This window comes from Peromyscus californicus, unplaced genomic scaffold (assembly GCF_007827085.1).
Source record: "Peromyscus californicus insignis strain IS unplaced genomic scaffold, ASM782708v3 Scaffold_9__1_contigs__length_137607984, whole genome shotgun sequence".
In the NCBI taxonomy this organism is placed as follows: domain Eukaryota; kingdom Metazoa; phylum Chordata; class Mammalia; order Rodentia; family Cricetidae; genus Peromyscus; species Peromyscus californicus.
Window position 1 is genome coordinate 42,272,224 of NW_026294617.1, and position 27,902 is coordinate 42,300,125.

At 37.6% G+C, this 27,902-nt stretch overlaps 1 protein-coding gene across 3 annotated transcripts in view; it reads left to right on the plus strand.

Moving 5' to 3' along the window:
- Mme (membrane metalloendopeptidase) overlaps positions 1-25,788 on the plus strand; it is a 78,257-nt gene extending 52,469 nt beyond the window's left edge. For all 3 annotated transcript variants that reach the window (XM_052730789.1, XM_052730791.1, XM_052730792.1), the window contains exons 17-23: positions 3,110-3,168; positions 8,007-8,126; positions 9,679-9,812; positions 9,915-9,980; positions 13,502-13,597; positions 13,910-13,986; positions 22,226-25,788. In XM_052730789.1, the coding sequence (XP_052586749.1) occupies positions 3,110-3,168; positions 8,007-8,126; positions 9,679-9,812; positions 9,915-9,980; positions 13,502-13,597; positions 13,910-13,986; positions 22,226-22,325 (652 nt within the window). In that variant the 3' untranslated portion in view covers positions 22,326-25,788. The remainder of the gene's footprint in view (positions 1-3,109; positions 3,169-8,006; positions 8,127-9,678; positions 9,813-9,914; positions 9,981-13,501; positions 13,598-13,909; positions 13,987-22,225) is intronic.
- Positions 25,789-27,902: the final 2,114 nt, after the last annotated feature.

Sequence of the window (27,902 nt, forward strand, 5' to 3'; positions counted from 1 at the left end):
TTTCTCTGTGCCTTTTCTCTCCCAAGTGCTGCGGTCATGGTCAGCGTTGTCTTAGTTTTACAAATAAAAGCGTCTCCATCTTTATAGATGAGTTGAAATCAAAAGAACTTAGAATTTTCATTACATCACTATGAAATTTTAAAAACATTTCATTTGCCTCCTTATCTTTTCCATCGGTATTTGGGGGTATTTTATAACTGACCCCAAGTATCAGACACTGAATCTGTCTCTGTTATCACTACCCTACTTAAGATGTAACGTTTGGTATAATTCTAGAACTTCAAGTTCTGATCATGACCTGGGACAAAATGCCCCAGGCTTTTGAATTTGCATGATTCTCCAGAGTGAACTAAGGACACATCATAAAAGATTTTGAGGGGGGAGGGAAAAAAAACACTACACACTAGTGCTCAGGAAACCCCACCACCATAATTCTAATTTTATGAGAGTGTTCCATGATCATAAATAGCCACCTATGTTCTAGAAGCTGTAACTCACAGTAGACATTTTAATATGTAAAACTCTCCCTGCTGGAGAGTTAAAAACATTAATCAAAATGCAATCTTAAACTCCTTAAAGTAATGTTTCAGAAGGGTGGAAAGGCGCTACAGTAAAAGGGATAGCACTTACATTCACAAAAGCAGTAAACCTAAGCAGGCAATATTCTATGAAATCCATCTTTCTATGTCTGTGTCTTCTAGTCACATTCTGAAGTGTGTCGTCTGAAGCATTTGCTTAGGATATCTGCTTTTTCTCCTCAGTATAACATTTCACCTTAAATAATTAGTTCAGATCCAAATAATTGATAATGATTATTTGTAATTACCCACAAAATGCACACTTATTGCCACCAACTCAGAATTTGCAACTAAGAAATTTACTCTAGAGCCCCTGAGACAAGGAAAATTTCGTAAATAACTTTGGTTAAAAAATTTTAATAATTGTAAACCATTTACTTATAAGTTTTATTATCACATTTGCTATGAAAGTGTTGAGAATACACCAGGAATATTTTTTCAAATTGTGCAACAGTGTTTTTTTAAAATTATCTGATCACATCATCCTTGACCTTTTCACTGGCTCCAAAGGACTTCACTTGACCCTGCATCATGGTACCTTTATGAACCTATGCAAATGTAATCTAAATACATCACTTTCCTCATCACCACACTTATTTATACAAACATCTTTTTTTTTGTTAGTCACATAAATGAGACCCACTTGTGCTGTGCAGCTCTGGTTTCTCTGTTTTAATCTAATATCTTGGGCTTACAAATACTTGCCTTTCACGTAAGTCATTTACAAATTGTGTAGTAAGCAAGTGGCATTTAATTAAAACAAACAAGATATATTCTTGTAATCATCAACTTGCAGGAAATGCTAAAATATTCATGACTCAGCTCTGATGAAGCTAGGGAGGATTGGTATGTGAGCCCCATCCTGCTTAAAATGTTTTGCTGTTTTAAAAAAACAGAAGTAACAGACTAACAGAAACACACGTGGAAACTATTCTTCACCATTTCCAGGCTCATTGTTTTCCTAAACAGAAGTTTATAAAAATATAAATGAGATTGTTGTAAAGTCATGCATTCTTTTATGTAAAGTTTTAATCATGTTATTCAAAAAAATAGCAGAAATTTTCAGATGGTTGTTACATATTGGTCTCGGCCAGTTATTTTTAAGAAGCTAAAATAGTGGTTATGCCTGACATGCACAATAGTTACTGACATTCTGACTAATATGTTGACTTTGCACTGCTTACATGGCACAGCAGAGACTAGAGAGAGCTCTGATATAAATGGAATTATTGTACTATTGTGATTTGCTACTAGAAGGATAATGATTGCCCTGAAGTAAAAATAACTAGTGAAGCCTTAAGACAATGCTCCATGATTGTCTTACGTGTATGTAGATACGCTAACATTAAGAGGTCATCTGAGGTCAAGCAGTGTCCATTTTCAATAGACACATATATTAGATTATGAAGATTGGAATAATATTTATGTTCCTCAGATGTGCTCAGTATATGATGATTGACAGGTATCTTCCATAGTGTCTAAGCAGGAAGACATGAGAACAATACCTCCTCTCTTTCAGTCTTCAAATTATCATGAGACCAGTATTTTGTTTTGTTTTGTTTTTAATTTACTTATGCACTCTTGTGTAACAATTATCTATGAATAGTTCTCATTTCCTAAACTAGTCTTCTGTATTTAGGGCCTGTGTTTTATAAACTCTAGATTCTGTGCAGAATCTAAGTCATGGAATGGACTAACAGACAGACAACTCTATTTAAAGATCACCTGGATTTTACTTTACAATCAAATGAAAATACACCTTTCCTCAATTAGCTGTAATGTTGCCTTTTTATAAACATTTTTTAAAAGATTTGATTTATTTTTAATCGTGTGTGTGTGTGTGTGTGTGTGTGTGTGTGTGTGTGTGTGTGTGTGTGTGGTATGTACACACAGGTGCAGGTTCCCTCAGAGGCCAGAAGCATCAGATCTCCTGGAACTGGAGTTACAGGCACCTGCGAGCTGCCCAGTGTGGTTGCTGAGAAATGAACTCTGCTCCTCTGAAAGAGCAATTCCTACTCTTAATCACTGCACCATCTCTCCCAATGTTGCATTTTTAAAACAAGATTTAAAGAGCAATAATTTGAAGTTCATTGCTCCAAGATAAGATCTCTGAGCTCCCAAAGAAGCTCAGTATGAACTAAGAATTGAATTCTTAAAAGCTACTTGAATCTGAAATTTTACTAACCTTTGTTTCATATATTGTCAACTGTTCCAGAATTGTTGAGACAATTTAGTATCAAAGCATAAAGCTAAGTACATTTCAATATAATTTGAACCTACTACAGTTTCTGAAAAGATGTAGTAAATTTTGTACCACCACATACCTCCACAAAAATCCATGCAAATGAAATAATAGATTGTAGACATAGATATATATTGAATTTTCAATGAATAGAAATATTTTCCAATGACTCTAAATTCTAGTACGCCAAAGTTAATTTGTTGATCATATTTCACATTTGTTTTTGTGGTAAGCAGATTGAATGAGGTAATGGAGTATCTTTTGTAACAAGTTCTTATGTTTTCCATAGGTGGATAAGTGGAGCAGCTGTAGTCAATGCATTTTACTCTTCAGGCAGAAATCAGATAGGTAAGGTATATTCCTAAATAATTCTTTAGCATTCCTCAACTTTTTTTAGGCCTCTGTTTGCTGTATGGCCAACTTTTAATACTCCCCTAAAAGTAAAAGTAAAGGTGATATTGAGTTAATGCTTCACTTCTTGAAGTATCCATGTACCTCTTTTCAGTGTAATAGGAAAATAAAAATTAATGTGAATCTCATTAGGTAGTTGTTTCTTGCATAACATCCAATCTATAATGTAAATGATTTATCTTATTCCCATGTACTCTTTGAAATTTCCTTTTTAAAATTATACTGACTCTTGGAGTTACTGGGCATCAGCCCTTTAAAGTTATTGGAGGTTCAAAGAGCCAACTCTTCCTAGACCCAGTTCTCTTGGTAATTCAGTAAGCAGCCTGTCTAGCAGAGATTCTCCTATTCTTTGTCTTCTTTATCCAAAGCTTCCAAGGAATTCAGAGGGTTAAAAAAAACAAACAAAACAAAACAAAACCCAGTGCCCCATTTAGCTTCAGTTGCCAACTTAACAGAGACTGGAGTCAAGTGGAAAACCTCACTCGAATTTGGCCTGGAGATAAGACTTTGGGGAGTTTGTCTTGATTGTTAATTGATGTAGGTGGGGCCAGTGTAATACAGACAGTACCATCCCTGGACAGGTAAGCCTGGGCTACGTAAGAAGCAAGCAAAGCCTGAGTCTGAGTGAGCAAGCCATTAGGCAGCATTCTTCATGACTTCACTCAGTGATAGGCTGTAACCAGGAAGTGTAGGGCAGATAAATCCATTCTTGCTGTAAGTTGCTTTGGGTCATGGTGTGCGTCACAGCAGCAGAAAGGAAACTGAACAGCTGGATTAGACTTTACCATATAAAATTATGTTACCCAGCTGCTTTTGTTCAAAACAGAAAAATAACTTTTGTTGCACTAAGAGTAATATCATAAACTATGATGAAAATTAATACATGTATGAATAATATGATGAATAAATGAATAACTTGACATGGCAAAGATATGTTTTCTCTCTTCCTGGGTAAACCTGGGAATATTTGAAGTCTGTCTTTCTTATCATATAAACAGACCCATTTTTTTTCCAAGAGTTTTTACCATGTTGACAGACACCAAACAGACACTGACAGAAGTACACTAAAGCCATAAAGCAGGCTTCTCCAAAGGGACTCAGTCTAGGCCTTTATATCGAAGTGTGGCCAGAATTAAGGAATGATAATCTCAGCATTATTTTAAACTATTCTTTTTATATCTCTAAGTCTGTTTTAAGCCTCACCTTTTTGAAATCTGTTACTGATTTGAAATAGAAATTACTAAAAGCCTTTAAAGATACTTATCATTACTTAAAAAACAAATCTTAAAGCATGTCTTTTTATTTTGAAATTTAAGTACAACCTCCTCCATGCTTTTAAGCCTAAGAAAAAATATATTAAGACATTGTCTACATTTTCTTTTAGTATTTTTATGGCTTCTATTTTTGAAGTAAAACTTTATCTGTAATTTACTTTGGTACATGATATGAAAATAGATTACATAAGGAATCTGGAAAGGCTATCTTTATATAGCATGTAGATAATAACTAAGATGTGCCTCTAAGCAAAAGAATCAATTAGCTCAAAGTCTAGCCTAATATTTTATGTAAAGAGGAAAGATTACTTCAAACTAGACAAGATTTGTTTGACGATCAACTCCCTAGCACCTATATCATCATGCATCATAGTATAATGCATTTTTAAAACCAATCAGCAACTTTCCTCAGAATGCCTTTATCTAGAGAGGTTCTTCACTTTGGAATCTCAAAATATGATGATGATGAAGATAGACCGATAGATAGATAGATAGATAGATAGATAGATAGATAGATAGATAGACAGACACACAGATAGATAGATGATAGATGGATGGATGGATTTTTCTGGAGACTGAACCTAGGGCCTTGCACATCATAAACGTACACTCTACCAGTGAGCAGCATTCTCAGCCCAATCCCCAAATCTGTCCCTCTTTTTAATATGCATAGTTCTGTCAGTATGAGATCTAGTTCATTCTGCATTGAAACCCTATTAGCAGAATTGCTTTTCAGCATGAAGTGAGGCAGCTAGACATTTATTTCTACCTTAGGGAGAATACAGCACAGCTTCATTTCGAGTTAAGTGAAGGAAAGACCCTAGACACTGCCAGATCTGGTACTGATTCACCTTCAGATTGTACCTGACTGCAAACTTGAGCTGTGCTTGAAATATCTTAAAGTTGAGTTGCTTGAAATCTTGAAAAGATCAGGGGGCAATTACCGGCGTGGGGGTCTGAACGCAGACAGGGAGGAAGAAAAGTAGTGATCTTTTGTTTTGTGGTCCCGTGACTTATTTAATTGGCCAGCTTGCTGGCAGCCATGAAGTGACCTGTCAGTGACTAGCAACACTGGGATATTTGCTAGTAAAGCAATGAGCTTATTGAAGAAAAATCCTCCGAGAAAAATTTGAGCTGACCAAGTTAAAGGAGCTCATAATCTGCCAAGCTGAACTTGAAGATCAGTATTAATATGAGCCATAAAAAAATCATATCACTTATTTGAAGAATGGCATCTAAGGCTGTAATTAAGTCACCTGCATCTCTGTGGTTAATGTTTAGCCTTGATAGCACATTTCATAAGAGCATTTTATATAATGGGTAGCTTTTAATCGAAGTACATAGTGTGGGAGATAATACTCAGTTTAAGTTAATAAAGTACTGCATATAATTTGTGTAACTTTCAGCTAAAAATAATCTCTTGGCACTGTTTAGCTCAGGCAGATACATGTGAGCTATTACTTTTACCCAAATTCTCCAGGGCAAAGGTCTATTTTTATTATTTTATCATTTGAAAATGATAGACATTTCCAACATATTGAAAGATCTAAAGAACAAAATTGCTTAGAGTTTTAAAAGTCACCTCTGTAAATATCTAATATTTATCCTGGAAGCTCATGAAAGCTTAGGTCATATTTACCATGTCTAAAAGAAAAATATTTGCTACATTGTGTTAGATAGACCTTAAATTTCTCTTCTTTTTTTTTAATTACTGAATGTCAAGGCCTTTCACTTATATTCTTGATATCCTGTAAAGGCAAGACTCAGAAATTTGCATGTAATATATGCTCATACTACATGCAATTCTTTATTGATTCCAGAACATAGTGCTGCAGTTACCTAATGGATACTAGAACTTTAAAACAGGAAAGGTAAAATTACCGAATTATAAGAATCCATCTTCATTCATGTCTAAAGTCAGGGGTTAACTTCCTCTAGACATCATTGACCCAAAACAGTGGTCCCTTTACATTAAATAGAGGCAATGTATCCCAAGGAAAAATGATTGAGACACATTAGTGCATTTTACAGACGAGTATTTAGCAGGTACATTTATTGTAAGAAGACAATGCAAAGGACTAGACAAGGGGTGACTGTTAGGTACCCAGGAGAAGCAGGAAAGAATGATGGCATGCAGGGCCAGGAGAAGGGTGCTGTTTGACTGCAGAACAATGATGACTCCCCAAAGTTTCTTAGCAGGAAAGGAATAATGACCATGATTGTACTTTAATCTGGCTACAGAATACAGTAAGAGGGTAGATTAGATTAGGATAGATTACAGGTTGGGCAGGAAGTGAGAACATCTCTTAGGAAATTAGTCTTCTTGACATGAGGAACAAGTGTGAGGTAAAATGTACTGTCAAACTCCCAGAAGAAACAACAAAATGTGCTTTTGGAAGAACAGTGTACCTCCTGGTCTTTGCCTACATGTGCTGTGCAAACTTTGTGAAGGAAAAGAGGCACCTGAGATCAATAGAAGAGGTTCGCTGTTGCACTCTGTTGACATTACCCTACTAAGTGCCGTTAGGAAAAAAATACAGGCAAGAGACAGGTATCTAGGAAAGGGAAAGTGTTTGCTGTTTGATATACTCAATTGTTTTTGAGACATAAAAATGGAAAAAATTTTCAACTTAATTCATGTGTTATGATAAGTCATAAAAAGTACTATTCATTTATCTACCAAACTTTTTAAATAAAATAATCTTATTCTTTGAGGTTTTCATGCCTACCAAACTTTTTATAGGCATCTTAGGCTATGAAAAATACATATTCATTTGTTTATAATTGATTATTTATGCAGTAAACGCATTTTTCTGGGTGCTAATTCTATTCCAAGCACTGTCTGGCTATGGGTTCTAGAGATAATGACTTTAAAAGCAAATGGACCAAAGAATACATACATAAATGTGTATGAACATGTAAATCTCTGATCTCACAGGGCTGAGATTTTGGAGTGCCAGGATGGAGATAAACAAATCAGATAAAGAAGGACTCCAACTATAAACTAGGAAATAAACAGAATTTAGAAAAGTCACAGGAACTCTGATAAAAATAAAATAGTGTTAAATGATGGAGGGACCCCTTTGACTGAGTGGCAGTTTATTTTAGATAGAATTGTGGACGGATACAATTTCAGAAGTAACACTGAACAGAAATGTGTGTTATTGAGTAGCTCTTCTTTCCAAATATTTAAACAAGGAAAAGAACTTCCTGAGTGTAGCTTATAAATTTTCCTTGCCCCAAACTCCTTACAGAAAAAAAAAAAGTCTTACATTGATTTGAAGTGAATTGTGCTGAATAAATCACAGGTCGTGTCCAGCACTGACTCGGTCACTTCTCCACCATCAGTGATAAATGACTGTGTTGGTTTCTATCACACAAGACTTTTGGTATCTACCTAAGTGAAGTGGACGTAGTAGAAACAGGCTGGCAAGCACGATGCCATCATTGACAATGCCACAGGTACTCTTCACAACTCTTCCACCGTCTTCTCTCCTTCAGTCTTCCCTGCTGGCATTTTGCAGCCCCCCTTCTTCAGTGCCCGGCAGTCCAACTCACTGAACTATGGGGGCATCGGCATGGTCATCGGACACGAAATCACTCATGGCTTTGATGACAATGGTAAAGTATAGGTAACATTTTCCTTTGGCTGAAATACATCTTCCTAAGTTTAACAGTTACAGTGTATCAGTACAAAACTCCATTTGTTTATCAGCATGTTGCTGACCTAAGTCTCGCTGCAAAGTCAGTGTTCTAAAGTGTTTCTTCAGAAACTCAAAATGTTAATGGGCGGTGAGAAATATGTGCTTTACACTCTGAGGGACTAAAGGAAATACCACATTTAGTAAATCCTGTAGTGCTGTGCACCAGAAATGATGCTCGGTCCTACTATGTGTGTCTGCTTAGCTTTCCAGGCTCATGGAGAGCAGGGTCTTTTGATAGAAAGTCAGAAGCCATCACTTGTCCATTACCCCATGGCTCGTAAGCTGCTTGCAGCCGGGAACTTTTTTTTTTCTAATCTTATATTTAATACATAATTTAGAACCTTGTAAACAGTAGGCACTTAAATGTTGATATGCATTCCTAAACAACCATGAAGACTTACAGTTTTAATTAAAGTCAAACAAAATTAAAATAAAGACAGAAGATATGTAAAAAGGCCATAACAAAAACTGTAATAAGTTTTAGTTCACAAAATGTTAACTGGACGGAATTCTAGAAGGACAGAGAGACAAGAAGAATAGTACTTTAAAGAGAACATACTAGATGTCTGTTAATTCAATTAGTCAGCACAACAGTCTTAACCAGTACTGACTAATAATGTTTCCATTTGAAAAATGGAAACATACAGAGGCATATAACATATTTGTGCAATGTTATAAACCTTGAAATGGTAGAATCAGCATGTAAGTTCGAATTTTGTTTCATTGCCTTTTTCTTATCCACTGTATCATAAATATTTAAAACATGATAAAATTAAAGGTCAAAACATGAAGTATGTAAGTGCATTTGGAGAAATGATCAATGTCATTTCAATCTAGCAAGAAAACTCCAAGAGAAAAAAAAAGATGTTTCTCTTTGTGTTTAAAGTAGAGAGAAACACAGAGTTAGTTTCATAAAGGGTCTGGGAACATAAAATGGGTGCCAGAATAAAGGCGTTAACCTTTTACAGTCTAAAAATGTCAAATTAAATGGTCTTGGTTCAGATGGAAAGCATCGAGAATAGCAAGGCGTGCTTTCAGGAGTGTTTATCCGGTGGCCTCATCTGCAGTAGCACAAGCCAAGTGGATGAAATACCTATCAATTCCACATTGGCAGATCAACTTTGGGCTTTCCCAAAGAAAGCAGGAGTTGGGGGAGTTAGCAGTTTCTCTCAATGTCTGCCTCATTCCACGATCACTCACATTGTAGTATTTTAGTCCTTTGCACATTAAACTAGAGACCTCAAGACGAAGGGACTGTATCCATGTCAATATCCTTGCTGTGGTTTTATAGTGTTGCAAAATGCCACTGAGGAGTGTGAACAGTGAGCAGGAGGTCTCTCTGTGTTGTTTCTTACAACTGCATGTGAATCTACTTCAAGAATTTCAATTACAACAAAGAGCATAAGACCAATCTTATTCTCATTTTTGTTGTAACAAATTTCCTTTTTTACTAAATGAATATATTACAGGCAGAAATTTTAACAAAGATGGAGACCTCGTCGACTGGTGGACTCAGCAGTCTGCAAATAATTTTAAAGACCAATCCCAGTGCATGGTGTACCAGTATGGAAACTTTACGTGGGACCTAGCAGGTGGACAGCATGTATGTCATCAGTATTCCCCAGAAAAGCTTTAGACATTCAATCACAAGTGAAATATTGGTGCTTTCTATAAAAATCCTAATGGAGAATCTTTCTTTAAACAGCTCAATGGAATTAATACACTAGGAGAAAACATTGCTGATAATGGAGGTATTGGCCAAGCATATAGAGTGAGTATTTACACTGTACTCCCACTTCAGTGATAGGAATGTTAATTTATTATATTTACTCATTTCTGTAAAGCCTCTTCTAAGAGACACATATAAACAAAAAGTGAAGAATGGGAAATGGGAATCATGTGAAGAGCAAAGAGGGTTGTATATATGTTCATCATAAGGGTCTGTAAGGTTAACATGATGTGATAGAGCCAGGGTAGAAAGGAAGCACTCAACATTCCAACAGAAGATATGAGAAGATGGATGCACAAACCTGTAGAAGACACAAAATATTTCTAAGAAATAATCCCTGAAGTAAATTTCTTAGTCAATATATCCATGCAAGTGATTATTTCAGGATCGCTCATCAGTATGAGTGAGACCCTCCTTTCAGCATGTGAGGCAGCCTGTGGAGATGCTAACCAGCATAAACTGAAGATATAACATTAAGCCACAGTCTGCTCACTGAGAAACAGTTAGGGACCCGATCATGATCTGGCTCCAGGATATGGCCATGTAGTTGGCTCAACTATTATTCTTCAAAAATTATTACTGTTGGAATATTCATTAGATCCACAGCTTTCCACTTATTCTTGCATGCAACAAGTACTTTATTTACTTATTTTTGAGGATTCCATATAGGAGTACTGTATTTCCATCATTTTCACACATTTCTCTCCCCTCAACTCCTCCTGTGCCCCCCACTCTCCTTCAGATTCATAACCTTCTTATTTACTATTACCCACACACACATGCAAAAACTATGGAGTCCTTTTAGTGCTGCTTACATGTATATTAGTTAGGGTTGACCATTTGGAACTGGATAACTCATCAGGGGACTTGTCCCTGTAGAAATTGATTCTCCCTCTCTAGGCTGCCATTGACTGCTGGTAGCTCTTCATCTGAGGTGGAGACTTATGAAATATTTTCCATCCACAGGCATGTTGGCTGGCAGTGTCGTTATGCAGGTCTTATTTAGGGACCCATGCTGTTTAGATTTTATGGATACAGCTTCCCTGTGATGTCCAGAAGGCATCATAGTACAGCAGGTGTCCGGGTCCTCTGGCCCTTACAGTCCTTCCACCTAAGTACTTTTAAGGACTTGGCTTTGTTTGTAGTACCATTTTAGGGGCTAGAGATGTAGCAACACAGCTTCCATAAAAGATTTCAGTAACTGAGGATGTGAGAAATAACTAAAAGATGATTCAATGAATGCCAGTGTGGAAGAGAAAATAGGGAATTCCACAAAAGGGTGGAGAAATGATGTTTTTAGAAGCAACAAGGGGGAGTGAAGATGAATTTGAGTGTACCTCTTGACCCTGAAGCTGCCCATGTATGAGAGAATGAGCAGTCTACTTGAAATGACACAAAGGATACATGAGAGGAAACCAGGTTTTCACAGATGGAATGGGTAGAATGTTTGAGGACTGAATAGGATTTTTTGGTCATCACTGGAATGTTGAGGGTAAAGGGGAAGAGAACCTTGGTGATGGTCAGAAAAGTTGAAGCATCACAACAAAACAGAGAGATGACTGATGGACCCTGCAGTGTACCCAAAACAAAGCGTCATCCCAGTATGAGGCCTGAGAGATGAAGTCAGATAAATGCCCCTGCCCATCACTGGGGGTGGTACATTGCTCCTACCTTGAATGTTGGGTAATTAATGTTTCTATTTCTCACTAGGTGGCAAATAGTGTGCATTTTACCTCTTTAGATGCTGGATAATTTTTAATTTCCTATAAATATTCTTCAGAGTTATCATAGGATATAATTGGAAATGGTTTGCTCCCTTTTGGACTTGTTTGGACAACATGTTAGTTGGGACTGGGATAATGCTGAGTTTAGAGGAAACTGATTCCCCCTACTGAGGCCAAATCCTGCCATGTGGATTTTGAGTGCTCCTATCCTTGTCCTGCTCTGCCCAGACACTGCTATCTGTAATCCTTTGGGGATGATCTCCAGATTAACATGAAGCTGAATATTCAAGGGCACCCTCTTATTATTTTGGAATCTTCTTTCAGGATTTCTCTTTCTTAGTATCCTGGCCAGTGTAACCCAAAGCCCTCAATTACTTTTCAACTCAGAACTCCCCAAACTTCCATTGACTCTCCCCTCCCTTCACTATGGCATACATGCTCATGGAGAAGTAATCTAAGCCTGCTCTAGAACTCCTCTTTGTTACTAGCCATCTTTCAGGACAGTCTTCTTTGGTCAGGTGTAACGTTCAAGACTGGTTTCCAATGTCACGCAAGCCATTGTCTCATATGTTTTGCCCATCTCTTTGTTGATTCAGCAACAGTCCCTGTCACTCTGTGTTGACTGGAAGTGGCCGTGTTAGTAATTAGCACCTTTGATGACTCTGCTCTACTACTCACCTACACCAGGCTGATAATTAAGTAGGAAAGGAAAGCGCAATTGTACAAATATTTGTGACACTATATGAGCCCTTTGCATGTAATGACTTGGCCCTCTGTGAGATCATGTACTCCCTAAGTGGGAAGAGGCATAAACCTCCCCTCTATCTCCAAAATCTTTAGATAGTAAAGGTTCACTAGTCTATGGTGATGGTAAAGAGAAAGAAATAAAATACATCTTAACTTATATAATTGATGGGTGTTCTTTATAAGTTAGGAAGGGCTGACTGGCTCAGCAGGTTAAGGCACTTGCCACCAAACCTGACCACCTGAGCTGAATCCTTGAGATCCACTTGGTAGAAGGAGAGAACCGACTCCTGCCAGTTGTCCTCTGATCTCTACACATTCACCATGGTATGCACACATTCATCTGTGCGCCCACAAATAAATAAATAAATGTAATTTATTTTTTTAATAAATTGCAAATAACCTGTGTCAGGAAGTTTATTGTTTATCCATTTTTAAATAACATAAAGCAAAGCAAAACTAAATTTCTCAATAGTGAATATAAATTTTTAAAGGTTTCAGAACATTTTCTGAGAATCAGGTGACCAAAATGCCATTCTCCGGATGTTACGGGAAGTTAGTCTACTTTGTCCTGTATCAAGGGGACCAGAGTTGTTGCCTCGCCTTCACCTCAGGACCACAGGAAACAGAGCCCCTAAGGAATCTCAACAGAATCCCTTAACTTTTGGCAAGAGTCACTCAGACTAAATCTGGTGTAACTCTATTTTGCCAAGAGTAGTAACTAAGCTAAATATAGCAATTGCAGATGACTCCTTTGGCAACCCATTCCTCCAGCAAGCTGGACTTACCCATCTATCCATAGACAATATTAAGGTAAGATTTTCATCATGTATTCAAGTCATCTTTTCATCCAACTGACATGTAGTATGATCATCTGACATGCCAGACTCTGGTCATCTGCTAATTAGTCTCTAATTCTTTCTGAACATTTGTAGATGCATTCTAGTCTCCTTCCTAATCCATGAAAGAGTTGCAGGCTGCCATAGTTAAATGTATACTGATTTGATATAGAAGGTGAATTACTTGGTTACATGGTCTTTCATGATAGGTTTTTATATAAATTTAGAAATTATATGTTTTTATTTTACTACTTAGGCCTATCAGAATTATGTTAAAAAGAATGGTGAAGAAAAATTACTCCCTGGAATTGACCTAAATCACAAACAACTATTCTTCTTGAACTTTGCCCAGGTAGTATATCTTTCATGATTGATAAGTGTGAAAATCATTTTGAGTTGTAATTTCATAGCAAGTTGGATATTGCAGGATGTTTTCTTCTTTTAATTAATTGGGGTGGAGCATTTGACTTAACTAACTTCCATTATTTGCAACAAGATTGTCAGATCATGTTCATTATGAGTGATTGATTATGTTTATGGTTGCCTTTCACTGAACGTCATTTGAAGAGTAAATAGTTGAATGCAAATGCCAAATTACTGTGCTTTTCCCCCAACCTACTCACAATGCTCCATGTTGTTTTCCTTTGTCTATTTATACTTCCAGGTGTGGTGTGGGACCTACAGGCCAGAGTACGCAGTCAATTCCATTAAAACAGACGTACACAGTCCTGGCAATTTCAGGTATGTAGTTATGAATAGCAGCTGGGCTGTTCCAGTGTTGTGTAGCTAGAGTTTTCTAGTCCTGCCTGGCCCGTGGTCAGGACAAATCTCTCTCACCTGCCAGTCCTACAGCCTCTCGGACTCAACCGAGTAAACACATAGAGACTTATATTGCTTACAAACTGTATAGCCATGGCAGGCTTCTTGCTATCTAATTCTTCTATCTTAAATTAACCCATGTCTATTAGTCTATAAGTTGCCACATGGCTCATGGCTTACCAGTATCTTTTACATGTTGCTTGTCATGGTACCGGCTGGCAGCGTCTCTCTAACTCAGCCTTCCACTTCCCAGAATTCTCCTCTCTCCTTGTCCCGCCTATACTTCCTGCCTTGCTACTGGCCAATCAGTGTTTTATTTATTAACCAATCAGAGCAACACATTTACCATACAGAACATCCCACAGCAGTGTTGACTCCACTACTTCTATATTTCAGATTTGGCTTTTTATGCTTATTCTATACAATTTAAGACTACTGTGAATGTGTGCATGTATGTATTCACATGCATGTATGAATACATACATGCATGTGTATAAGTGCACATGTGTGCATATATGTGTGTGTGTAAGAGTGTGCTTGTGCATGATTGTGTGTGTGTGCATGCACATGTGTATGTGTGCATGTATGTGTGTGTGCATGTGTCTCTGTCTGTGACTGAATATATGTCAAAGATAGGACTCAAAAGACCATACCAGTAATGTTTACACAAGCACAGCTTTGGCCGTTCTGTCCTCCAGAATACATATGTCCTAAGCTTGGTGCCTGATAGATTGAAACAAAGATGTCACCTCCTAGCAGTGGTTTGATGGAACCACCAGCCAGTAGAACATGTGTCTAAGAGGCTGTGAATGTGAGTTCCAAATTCCAAAGAAAGATTTTAATTCTATATTAAGGGAAGCATTACTAGTTGGAGATTCTCCAGCACTGAATACCTTATCCGCAATACTCCAGGAGTGAGTACATTACAGCAGAGGTCAGAGAACAGCCCAGCAAGGCTACTAGAGGAGTGCTCTTTGAGGTGGGAACATGTATTAGATGTATTAGAAGAGAATCGCTGTATCCCTGACAACCTTTGAATGTTGAGTTCTAGAGTCCCTTAGCCTGGCATCCTAACGCAATTCCTTTCTCTCTCACTGTAACATTTAATGTCCCCTGCTGTCAATACCACCTTCCAAGAAGGAAACTGGAAAAAAAAATTTTAACTAAATATTTTGTACTTTGGAAAACTGAGTTTGAAAAAGAAAGTTATTACCCCCAAAATTTTAAAACTCTACCTAAAATGAATGTGAATACATTACCTAGAAAACTAACTACTGACAGAAACACGTTTAATTGTAAAGTCACAAGTAGCAATTAAACACCTTACACTTCAGTGAGGGCACTTGGTTTGTCCCTGTGTTACCTCTGTCCCTGTCACCAGCCTCATATGGCCTCTGCCTTAGCAGTCCCTTAAAATTTCTTTCATGCAACAACAGCTTATTGCATTTTGCTCACCCTGTAACGTGACTTAAAGTTAGTCCTGTTAATTAACTTATCCATACTAGATGCTTTTAGTTAACTGCTTTCCACAGAAAGGCATCGTGGATCTATTCCCACTATGGTTTAATCCAAGAGACTTTTAGTTTAATTTTAAGTGTTTCTTGTTTGTTTTGTTTTGTTTATTCCTTTGATTACCAACATGGCCAAGTTAAAAAAAAAGTGGGTTTTTGTTGTTGTTGTTGTTGTTGTTCTTACTAAAGTTTTCAGGAGCTAAAAATATAAGAAACTAATTCTGAGGATAGCAGAGAACATTTATAAATGCATATAAAACAGTGTGTCAGATCTTTGCTCTGTATGTTCCTATGGACATAAGCAGATCTCCATAAAGAGATTCCTTCAGTAGTGTTGAGCTACTGAATGAGCTGCCATCCTTGGAGAATAAGGTGTTGCACATTAATGTTCTTCTGTTTTGATGAGACAGGCTGCTGTTACTATTGTTAGTTATGCTTCAGGCTCTTAACCTAGTGAAATCGTCACAGCTAGCACGCCTAAGCCTGTTCATCGCTGTGCGAGTGACAGTGTCCTTTCATTTCTCATTTGGGCTCTGTGTTAGGGTGTTTCTGCACATTTGTCTGAGTCCTAGTACTACCTAATTTTTAATCTCTGGCCTCGGCTTCTTGATGTGTAAGGACTAAATTATAGAGAGAGTTGTTGGAAGATTCATGTTAATGGATATAAGTGCCTATTACTTATACATGTTTGAAAATTATTACTGTTTGTTTTTTTCTTTAAATAAGAGACCTGGATAGAATAAAAAATTTTATGTGTAAAGTTATGGACTTTGAGAACTAGAGAAATGGCTCAGAGATTAAGAGTGTGTGCTGCTCTTGCAAAGAATGTGGATTCGATTCCCAGCACACAGGTCAGGAGGCTCAGACCACATTTGACTCCATCTCTGGGAGACCTAAAGGCCTACTCTGGCTTCTGCTGGCACCAAGCATGTATATGGCACACATATATGCATGCAGACGAAACAGTCATACACATAAAATAAAAATAAAGAAATCATTTTTTAAAAAGTCTGTAATGAACCTAACACCATTTCCCAGTAAGCTAGTACTTCCATGCCAATCATCACTCATTTCTTCTGCTCTGCATAGTTACAGATGTAATGAGTGTTGGCTAAGTACTACAGGTAAGAGTGACTGCATTCCACCCCCATGTTTTCATATAAACATATGAAGTCATTTATATATTCAACTGTGATTCTCACACCAAATATATCCCTATTTTCCATTCATAATAAGAGAAGTATGTGTGTGTTTTAAGAATAAATGGAAGGCCAGCCTTTGTCAAGGAAATTACTGTTTTCTCTGGAGTTAAAGGGATTTCCTTGGCAAAGGCTAGGTTATGTTGTAGCTTTGGAAAAAGGCTGTTTGTTGGCAATTCAAAGTGAAACGTATTTTACAAGAACTTTCAAAACCAACAATCCTTGAGTTATTCTTCAAAATTGATGCTGGGTGGTTTATCTAAAAATATTTTCAAAACAGAGGAAGATTGTTAAACCCATGCTGAAGCAGCTGTACCATCAAAAACAAAAGAGGGACTATTTCAAGGATGAAATCCCAGGATGTTTATAAGTATAATCTTTCCAGCATTTTATGCAGGTACTTTCAACCAATGTTGGCACTTAGTTTCCCTTTATAAGTTAGCACGCTTAAGCTAACTGCTCTTTGAAATCCTGTTTCTTCCATTCGCCTTAAAATTAGCATCAACTCCTGATTTTTTTTGCTGTTGCATTTTTTTTATTGATTTTACATACGAAGCACAGATCCCCCTCTCATCCCTCCTCTTGCTCTCCCTTTCTCCAGCCACCTTCCATGCCCCCCCAACTTCATTCCCCCCTTCAATAGGGTAAGTTCTCCCATGGGAGGACAACTCCTGATATTTTATGACCATCAGGATGGGTTTTGATGAGCTGTCCAGCACTCCAGTTAGTATATATTAATATACACATTATTACCTGTGGTAGATTATATGCTTCTCAACATGGCTTTGTCATGAAGGGATCATAATAAGAAATTATAATGATTGGATAGTCTCTTTATAAATGGAACCAGTTAAGTCTAAGTCATTAATTTTAAGGAATTATTAACAGATTGTCAGAGGACCTATCAAGTGAAAAGGAGTTATTCAATAATTTAAAAATTCCATTTACTATCCAGGTGTGGTGGTGCATGCCTTTGATCCCAGGACTTGGGAAGCAGAGGCCAGCTGATCTCTGTGAGATCAAGGCCAGCCTGGTCTACACAGTGAGTTCCAGGCAGGTAGCGCTACAAGTGAGATACTGGTTCAGATGAATAAATAAGTAAATAAATAAATAAATAAATGAGTGAATGAATAAATAAATAAATAATCAGGTAAATGATTAAATAAACAAATAAATAAATAATCCATTTGCTTTTGATCAGGAGTACTATATTGTAGGTCTAAAGTCCATCCTCAGTCACATAGATGTTCAACTTGCTAGGTTTTTGATGTTTTTAATAGAAATGATTATTTCACAGGGCATAGATAGAACCAGCACAATTGACTATTTTACATAATAGAACAAAAACTTTGAGTGAACCATGTTAAGGAAACAATAGAAGTTTTTATCTTCTGTTAATGAAAATGCAAACACACAAGTGCCAGAATTTTAATGTAGCATGAAACCCATGTAAATATTGTATGTAATACTAACAAATATGACCTCACTCTTAGAGAAGAGATTCATTGTATTCAAAATGTACCCAACCTTCAAAGTGATTATTCATATCACCTATCCAAATATTTGATGATATAAATAGCATTAAACACGAACTACAAACCTGGGAAAGAAAGAGAAGCCCTGGTGTGCTGTTGCCCTGATGATTCAGAATCAAATTATCTATAAGTCTTGAATGGGAAAGAGGAAATACAACAAGATGGAGAGCTGGTTCATGTGTTGGCTGTATCTGGATTGTTAATTCCCAATTGTGTTTTCCAAAGATTAGTCTTTCTTTGGGGTGTTACATGACTTTAATTTCAACAGAGGCAGGTGGATCTTTATGAGTTTGAGGCCAGCCTGAACTATATAGTCAGACCCTGTCTAAAAAGAAAAAGAATGAAAAAAGAAAAAGGAAAAAAGAAAGAAGGGAGGGAGGAAAGAAATCAAAAAGAGAGAAAGAAATGCAAAGTTAAGGCATAGGTTTGGACATTTTCACTGATGTAATGGTTCCTCCGTATCTACAACACCTACTGAGAAAAGGGCTTTATTTAAGTACTATTGAAACACTGAGGTTCTTCCATTTTTTGCATACACACAATATCAACCAGGGAAATTCTTCCTCGGAATGAGGATATCCCTAGCCACCATCACTATCCCCTCCCCAGGATCTAAATGAATGACAATCCTCACCACATTGAAAGGGTGGTTAAGCCTGGACCCTAAAAGAGTCAAGACCATCAAAACAATTAACTTCTAAGGTGTTTTTGTCTGTAACATGAGGTGTTGCTCTGTAGCCCAGACCAACCTTAAACTTACTGACCTCTTGTAGTTTCCTGAGTAGGTAGAATTTGGGTTATATGCCATTATTGTCATCTAAGATGCTTTTCTACCTAGACCATGCCTTTTACTCCATTTATACAGTTGAATTTCTCCAACTTTTCTCCTTCTTCTCTTCTTACCTTATAAACAAACAAACCTCCATTTCTCACCATTCTAGAGACTGGAAGCCTAAGTGGCAGCATAGTCAGGTTCTGGTGTTATTTTTGGAGCTGTAGATTCAATCTTCTCCTGTACCTGATGGTGGAAAGGGTAGATTTGTTTTTTAGCATTTCAGGTATGAGGCACTTTAAAGCCGTCAAATTAAGTTAGCTCTAAGCTGCTGAACAATTAGAAGATGGGAGTTGGTCAATGTGCTATGCTGTTTTCTAGATGAAAGAACCCAAAGGCATCACCTGAATCTAGAGATTAGGGTGTAGTCTTCAATTTAAGACTGCTGTGGTCACTCAAATCCTTGACACCTGAGTGCACACTGCTGGCAGAGCCTCCGCTCTCCATATTCAGATTCAGGAACATCCACATGCCATTCTGTTTGTTTACACCAGGAAGGTGCTTATGTCCTTCACACAAACTTCAGAATTGAATCCAAGTCCTGTGCAAGCTAGGTGTCTACCTCCCAAGTGTACCTATAGATATTAAAATCTTCAGCATTGACCCCCAGTTAGCCTCAAACCCTCAAACCAAAAAGATATATCTTTAAGACTACCCTTAATAGTCCCCAAAACAAGCATCTCAAACATTTATGTCTTCCTGAGGATAGAGAATTGAGGCCGTGGGGTGGGATGAAGCAGCAGCTGAATGTTAAGGGATGGGACACTGGGAAGTCGGGTGTAGAAATCACTCATGCTGCTCTTCTCTTTCCTTCAGTGAGAAGGGAAAGCAAAGCTGCATTTCTCTTCTATGCTGCATTTCTTGTTCTACAGTGACAAATGAACAACAATTACCTATGCAGTTTTTCCTTCATACTGTCCTTTGATGTGTGGGTTGTCATCATGATCAAGTGACGGGTTCATTCATTCAGCTTGTCCTGAATCAGAAGGTGCATATAAATCACTTAGTTGGCTTTGAAGATTCAGCAGAGAGCAGGCTACCCACAGCATTTTGCTCACAGAGATGACAGTTTGATGATATTATAACAGCTTTGATAAGGATAAGACAAGTGGAAGGGGGCAATTTAGATAGTAGTCAGAAAACGCTGCTATCCATTGCTGTGATGAAGCATCATAACCAAAGCAACTTAGGGAGGAAAGTGTTTATTTGGCTTATGCTTCCAAATCACTGTTCATCACCAAAGGAAGTCAGACAGAAACCTGGAGACAGGAGCTGATGCAGAGGCCACGGAGGCGTGCTATTTACTGACTTGCTCCTCGTGGCTTGCTCAGTCTGCTTTCTTATAGAACTCAGGACCATCAGCCCAGAGATGGCACCACCCACAATGGGCTGGGCCCTCCCCCATCAATCATTAATTAAGAAAATGCTCTATGGGCTTGCCTACAGCCCGATCTTATGAAGGTATTTTCTTAATTGAGGTTTCCTCTTCTCAGATAACTTTAGCTTATGTCAAGTTGACATAAAACTCTAGCACAGCTGTCAAGGGGGTGATGATGAACGCTGGAAGGTGTTAGCCATGTTCTGGCTGAGATGTGATTTCCCCAGGTAGTGGGCTTCATCACAACAGTGGGTTGTGGTCGCTATGAAAATACATTAGGCTGGCATAGTTTGCGCTGGATGTGGAATTTGAAGGAAAATGCACTACATGGACTAAGTCTGGATTTCCTTCAGGTGTCGCTGGAATTAGGTTTGGGAATTATAAATTACGATTTAATTTTTTAGGATTACTCAGACTTCTACATGTAGAATATCTGGAGGGGAGACAAGTGCTGAGATGTGTATATGCACTTACCCATCCCATGAAGAGAGTGATGTAATCACTTTTTCCTTCTCTTCCATCACTGAAAAGCATTTGCCTCCAAGCTTCACCTCCCAACATTAGGAGAGGGTAGTGTGGTCCCAGACGGAGGAAAATGGAAGGAACTGCTTGAGAGCTGGTATGATACTGTCACCTCTGCCTTGTATTGACCTGCTTCTCCCTTCAAATGCTGCTTAGTTCAGATAGTGGGTTGCACAGCTTTATTTTGCCCATTGGTGCCACAAATAAGAAGAAATGGGTATTTCTCAGCTCTTTCCAGTTACTGAGACTGAATCCAGTTTCCAATATGTAAAGAGTGCTTTGGGGACAAAAAACAAAAATAACTTCTCTTTCTGACTAAATCAAGTCAACAAAAATCTACTAAGAGAGCTCTCTTTCCTTTCTGCTCCTTCCTTCCGTCTGTCCTCTCTCTCCGTCTCTCCCCTACCTCTCCCAATAAAGCTCTAAAAAGGTAAAAAAAAAAAAATCTACTAAGAGAAAGTGGGGGAGAGAGTAGTCGGAATATATTTTAGGTATCCTCATATATATATACATATATGTAAATGTGAAATGGTCAAAAGACAGTTAATCAGTTACATTAAAAGAAATATATACTTAATATAAACATTGAAATAGCTTTCTAAAATTATTGATCATTATTATATTATGATTATTATAAAATGAACTATTAAAACATTATTTAAATAATCTGAGCCCTCTTAAGAAACAGTTAAAAATCATGCTTTTTTAAATCTTTTCACTAAACTCTTCTCACAAAAGCCACCACACTTTCAAATATTAATTGTCCGTCTATCTTAAACAAACATGTAGCATTCTTTTACGTTGTGAATCCTCTTTACAGTCTAGTGATATTGTAACAACAGCTTTGATAGAACGTATTAGATGCATGCTACAGATAAAAATCCTGAAAAGTCTCGAAAACGTTCCAAAGTTTGTGCTCCTAACTCCTGCATGATGGCCTTCCATCCATTTAAGAATGTTGTAAATACAAAGGATCTAATTCATCATACCAACTTTCGATTCACTCATTTGAGCTGCATAGAGAACTTCTGCAGGGGGAGGGGACTGGAGAGATGGCTCAGACCTTGAAGGCTGGGCTCACAACCGCAAGGACAAGCGGATCAAGAGAATGTCTATGGTCTCCAAATGTGACATGGACACTGAGCGTCCAGTGCTGACGGCAACTTTTTTTGTTTGTTTCAAAGGATTATTGGGACTTTGCAGAACTCTGCTGAGTTTGCAGACGCCTTTCACTGCCGCAAGAATTCATACATGAATCCAGAAAGGAAATGTCGGGTTTGGTGATCTTCATGAGAAGCGGAGCATCCATGGCAAGACTCGTTAAAGCCACAGAAACAGGACTCTCCCTTCAGGGACACTGGGCCCTGGAAGTTTCTGCAGCTAATGGAGGCAATTCACAGAGATGAGCACAAGCTGACATACATGCAGTTATCTTATTGAATCCACTGTGATTGGAAGGGGGAGGTAACCTAAGGTCTATCAAATCAATCACATCACTGTGTAAATAATGCTTACTTTCAAGGGCAGTATTACTGTTCATTTCTGTTTCTCACACAAACAGCAAGTTTAGTGCTGTCCATAAAGAACAGTGTTAACTCTCGAGGCAGACTACAGCTTCTGATCAAAGAGGGGAAGTTGTTGAATTCAGCTGGGCACCAGAGCACAGCGGTGGTTTGCCTCAGCACTCACTTCTGTTTGCAACACTCATGCTCCTTTAAAATGCTCCCAAAGAACTCCCATGCGCACTGTGGCCTTAAGGCTTGTGTAGTTCGGAGCTCATTTTACCATACATGAGTTATTCATTATCATTCTAGGTGAAGCACTGTTATGGTAAAAATGAATATCTAAAACTTCCCCATTTTCACCACTTTAATGATTTTGAGATTCTTTTGCCCCTGCAATTTTTTTGAGCAATTTCTTGCTCCCTCTGCCTCTCAGACTTAGTCTTTTTAAAGGATTTGTAGGAATGTATAAACAATAATTCTATATTTAATTACTAACTACATTTGTGACTGAATAACCATTACTATAGGTAATCATTGAATATTGAAGTTAAATGGCCAAGATGGATAGTTACGAAGATCTGTAATGTGATGTACAGATGAAAATTTGGGACTTTTTAAATCTGTAAATCATATTGGTGAGAAGTTTTAAGTACAAACTGTGAGGGTGAAGGTTACCATCGACCCACTGTCTAGAGATATATAATAGTTGTGGTTTATAAACAACATTTTCAAGATTAAGTCTGTCCCCAAGGGTGGCTAGAAAAGGGCCTAACTGTATCTATGTTGCTCCATGAGTCCTTATCTCTTCAGATTTGTCATCTAATGGAAATATTTTGATAATAAATCGAAGTTGCGAGCCCATTACCAGGCCTGTGTGAAAGCCAGCTAGTTCTAGAAAGCCCATGTCTGAGTGGAGATGGGAGGCCTCCAGCAGACCTGTTTCTGGATGTCTACAACTCGTGGATCCTGAGTGGATTCCTCCCAAAGTGCTCATATTCCCTTCCCTTCTTGTCATTCTGCTTACTTTAGTGCATTTCACTATCCAGTTCAGATGTTGCAGAAGAGGTGCACTTCTACAATCCTTATTTTTCTATCAAAAGGTGAAAATGAGAATATTTCTACCCAATATATTGGTTTTCATGCTTCTTGGGAAAAGCCCATATGTCTGTAAAAAATGTTACTACAATATAATATATAAAACTGTATAGAAGAGAACTATATAATTAGTGAATGGTCTCCCTCTGAACATAGCACTGCAGCTACCACCTGTAAGAAATGGGGCACTGTCCTAGCTCTCCGCCATCATCGTTTCAGCCCTCCACATACATTATCCAGAGCTCCAGTGCCATGTACTAGCTTTGTCCCTGTTTCGTCTTTTAGTCAATCATGCATTCTTTCTTATCTGACTTCTCTCTGCCTTACATTTGTAAGATATAGCTGTATGGGTGGTTTGTGTGTGGATCTGTCATTGTCAAAAGGGATTCTATTGTATGACTAGACTACAAATCTTCCATCCTTTTGTTGATGGACTCTTTAAGAGGTTTTCTGCTTTGGATTGTTACAAATGATACAACTATGCATTGTGAACTCTTCTTACATATTCATCTTTACTTGAACCATCTGTGGAATCGCTTTCCCAAATCTTGCAAAAAAAAATTATCATAAATATTGAAAATGGTTTCAGACTAACCATAAATATCCTTATTCTTTGCCCTTTTACCACAAATACTATTATCATAGATAATTACAGTACACTTATATCACTATTTCTTTTAAATCAACTTAAACATACTTGAGTATTATTTGTAGTGGTAGTACTAGATTTCAGTGAAACAGTTATCTCTTGGTTATTTTTATCCCTGTCTGTGATAGCAACTAAAGAAGTGAAGAGTAACTAGTACGAACTATAAATGGCTACTAGCATCTCCACTAGTAGTTCATTAAAGCAGCAAGCTCCCATTCCTGTAAAACAGCAACTCCGGTGCCTACATCCCTACTGTACATATAACAAATCTTTGAGCTAAAGGACATGCAAAACTGAGAAGAGCAATTTCTTCCCTCTTCCCCACACATCCAAACATCACTTGCTGTAGCTGGTACTTGGAACCCTGTGTTCTCTTAATTCCTAACAACAGACTGTTATATGACTTTATATATAATCTCACTCATAAATCCACTCCCACCGTGTTTAAGTTCTGATCAGGGAGAGTTTAGAAGTAGAACACCAAGGTTTGAGAGCTGTTGTAACTTAGCAATGATGAGAAAAAGCTCCTGGCCATATATGTTGGCAAGGAGTCTGCTTCCATACCACAGTGTCTATGTGCAGGGCCAAAGGATGCTCCCCGGAAAGGTGAGGGCTTGTCCTACATCCACTCTGCCACTGCTGCCAAAGTGGCCTTGGGCACATGCATATTCCTTGAGGCCTCTGCTTCTCTTACTCAAGTAGAAGACAATTCTATTCCAGCAGTTCGTACCAATGCTGCCTTCCCTTTAATCTGTTACCCAGGAAACAAGGACCAAAATGCTAACATGCTTGGGGCTGTGATACTGTTACTACTAGGCATGTTGACAGGGCAAATGCTTGCTAATTTCCTCAAAGTGTTTATAATTCCTGTAGCAATGGGTGGAGCTCTTAGAGTAGAAGGTATCTGTTCTTTTGGAAAGAAAATAAGATTCTGCTGTCAAGAGAAGCATAATCAGAATTTTTTTAATGAGTTCCTAGTCTCTAGGATAGAAAATAACAACAAATATTTTCATAATGTTGTTTCTATACCTAGTTGACTCTGTTTCAATCCCCCCCATCCGCATGTAAACCTACACACACCATTTATGCCTTGAAAAAATTTAAGATTAAATGGAGTATTGGTGTCTATGCAGTCTTATACTTTCTTCATAGTTTCAAACTGAATCTTTTTTAAAAAGAATAATGTGAACTATTTTACCAACATTTTCTTTTCAAGATAACCAGTTTGCTGATTGGACTTTTCATATGGCTACCAAACCTTGTCAGGGGTCACAGTCATAGATGGGTGACTTAGGCTGAAACTCATTGTGCGCTGTCCCCTAACTGAAGAGCTGAGCCATTCAGGTGACTTAGTGAACACAGGAGCCACATGTGACTGTTGTCAAAACGGCATGTTCATTGCATCCTAACTTTTTGTCTAATTATATTTTCTTAGTGTCAACTCCTTTGTGCTTTTCATTTCTTCTAAAACAATGAAAAATATCCCTGCTGTTTTCAACCTCTTAGACAAAATGTGCTTTTATTTTCTTTGGAAAAAAAAAAGGGATCTTGGTGGTACAGGAGAAGTTTGGTAGAAAAATAAACATCGTCCCTGACCACAAATAATGATGAGATCTCAGCATGGAAAACAAAAGGTCTGGAAAGCCTAGTGCTGATGCTTGATGTTTATGATCCAGGGTTTTTTTTTTTCTACCAAGAAACAATCAAACTTTATAGTTGTGAGCCATGTTAACAGTTTATTACACTCATATAAATGCACTTGATGACATCTCCAATCTGATCATCTGATGTTATAATACTAACATAATAATTCTAAGATTGTTTTTCCTTATCTGGGAAGACAAATGCATCTGAGACCTGGATTATGATTTTCCTTAGGGAAAAGCCTTCACACATAGTATGAATAAATGTTTTGGGTCCCCTGAAACAGCATCAAAGATGTAATTCTGCAGTGTTCATGGAATGATAGGGTACCAGAGCAATATGGAGGAAATTGGAATGGACAATGTTTAGGTTTGTCCAATGAAAGCATGGGGACATAATGTTGAATATTCATTATCATTTCAACTTGAGTGTCAAAGTATTGTTGCATAGAAAAAGCATTGGAATGTATGCCTAAAATTAATCATAACTAATCCTGATGGTAGTATTATATGAGATTCATTTTTATAAATTTTGGTTTCTGAATTTAATATTTTTCTAAAATAAGAAAATATTGCCATTTAAAAGGTAATTTTAAAATGTTATTTGGAGAGAGGTGTGGGTGATTCATAACCGAAATTCTGGAACTCAAGGGACAGAGGCAGTAGGATTACTGAGTTTGAGGCCAAACTGGAATATGTAGTGTTTTAAGTTAGCACAGGCTAAAAAGCAAGATATTACCTCAACAACAACAAAACAAACAAACAGAAAACAGTAATTATTTGGAACATAAAGGGGAATGTAGACGGCAGGAAATGGGAAAAATGATCACAAATCAAAATATATTTTCCTGTAATAAATCATAGTATGCAACAAACCCTTCAGTTTGGTGTTTCGGGTAGGTTAAGTTTTTGGTCAAGTATCTCTTCTCTTGGGATAGACATTCTCACAGTTTCTTAAGTTGCTATTTAAGCACAGAGTAGAAGAACTTGATCTTCCTCTTTCCTGTTCCCAGCGGTTCTGAGAAAGAAGCATGTGCTGCAGAGGGCTTCCCCCAAGAAAACACTGAGCTGAATGACTCATACTTCCTCTTTGGAGTTTCCCACACAGTCAAACTGTAGCACTTGTCAAACCCAGACAAAGGGTCAATACACAGAGTTCAGCCCCAACATAGAAGTTAGACTGTGTACTGTCCAGATCCAAAGGCTTTACCTGGTAGATATGTTATTTACTCGATGGACAAAGGCTGAAAGTTGGAGGTTTGAAAAGAGAAAAAAGAGCAGGATGTAGCTAATCCAGCTGACTAGTTGCCTTTATGTGCTTAAGCTCTAAGTCTTTGGTTACAATTGTGAAAATCAAACTCAGGATACTTTAACAAAAATTGGAGATTTTGTCATTCTGTGTCACCTGATGTGCGGCAGGTGTGAATAACTCAGCCTTTTTCAAGGCATCTCCTTCAAAAAAAAGCTGGAGCAGCCAGCAGCACCCTGCAGGACAGGGGAAGGACAAACCTCTAACTGCACTACACACTCAACACACCTTATGAAAAGGCAACTGTCCTGTTCTAGAACACATCTCTATTATCAAGGGCATAGAGGATGTGGGAGGAGGTACTGTAGAAATTGTTGTCTTCCATAATACATTACAAAAATTAGCACCTTTGGTCTCTTCAAGAGCAATTTACCCAAAACATCTTTCTAGAAAGAAAGGAAAAGAGATGTCCAATACTCTGATAATACTAAATAATTTCTCAAATATCTGTCTAGATTTTACTGTGCATATTAAACTTCAAATAAATGGCATCTTAATTTGTCTTACAAAATAAAGGTATTCTGCCTTGCAGATGGGCTACTTAAGAAAGGTATAATTAATGAAAGATGGTAGGCAGTCAGAACAATATTTAGTGTGATCCAGACATACAGTTTCAATTTAATATATTAAACTGAAATAATATGTGTAACCTCATTTTAC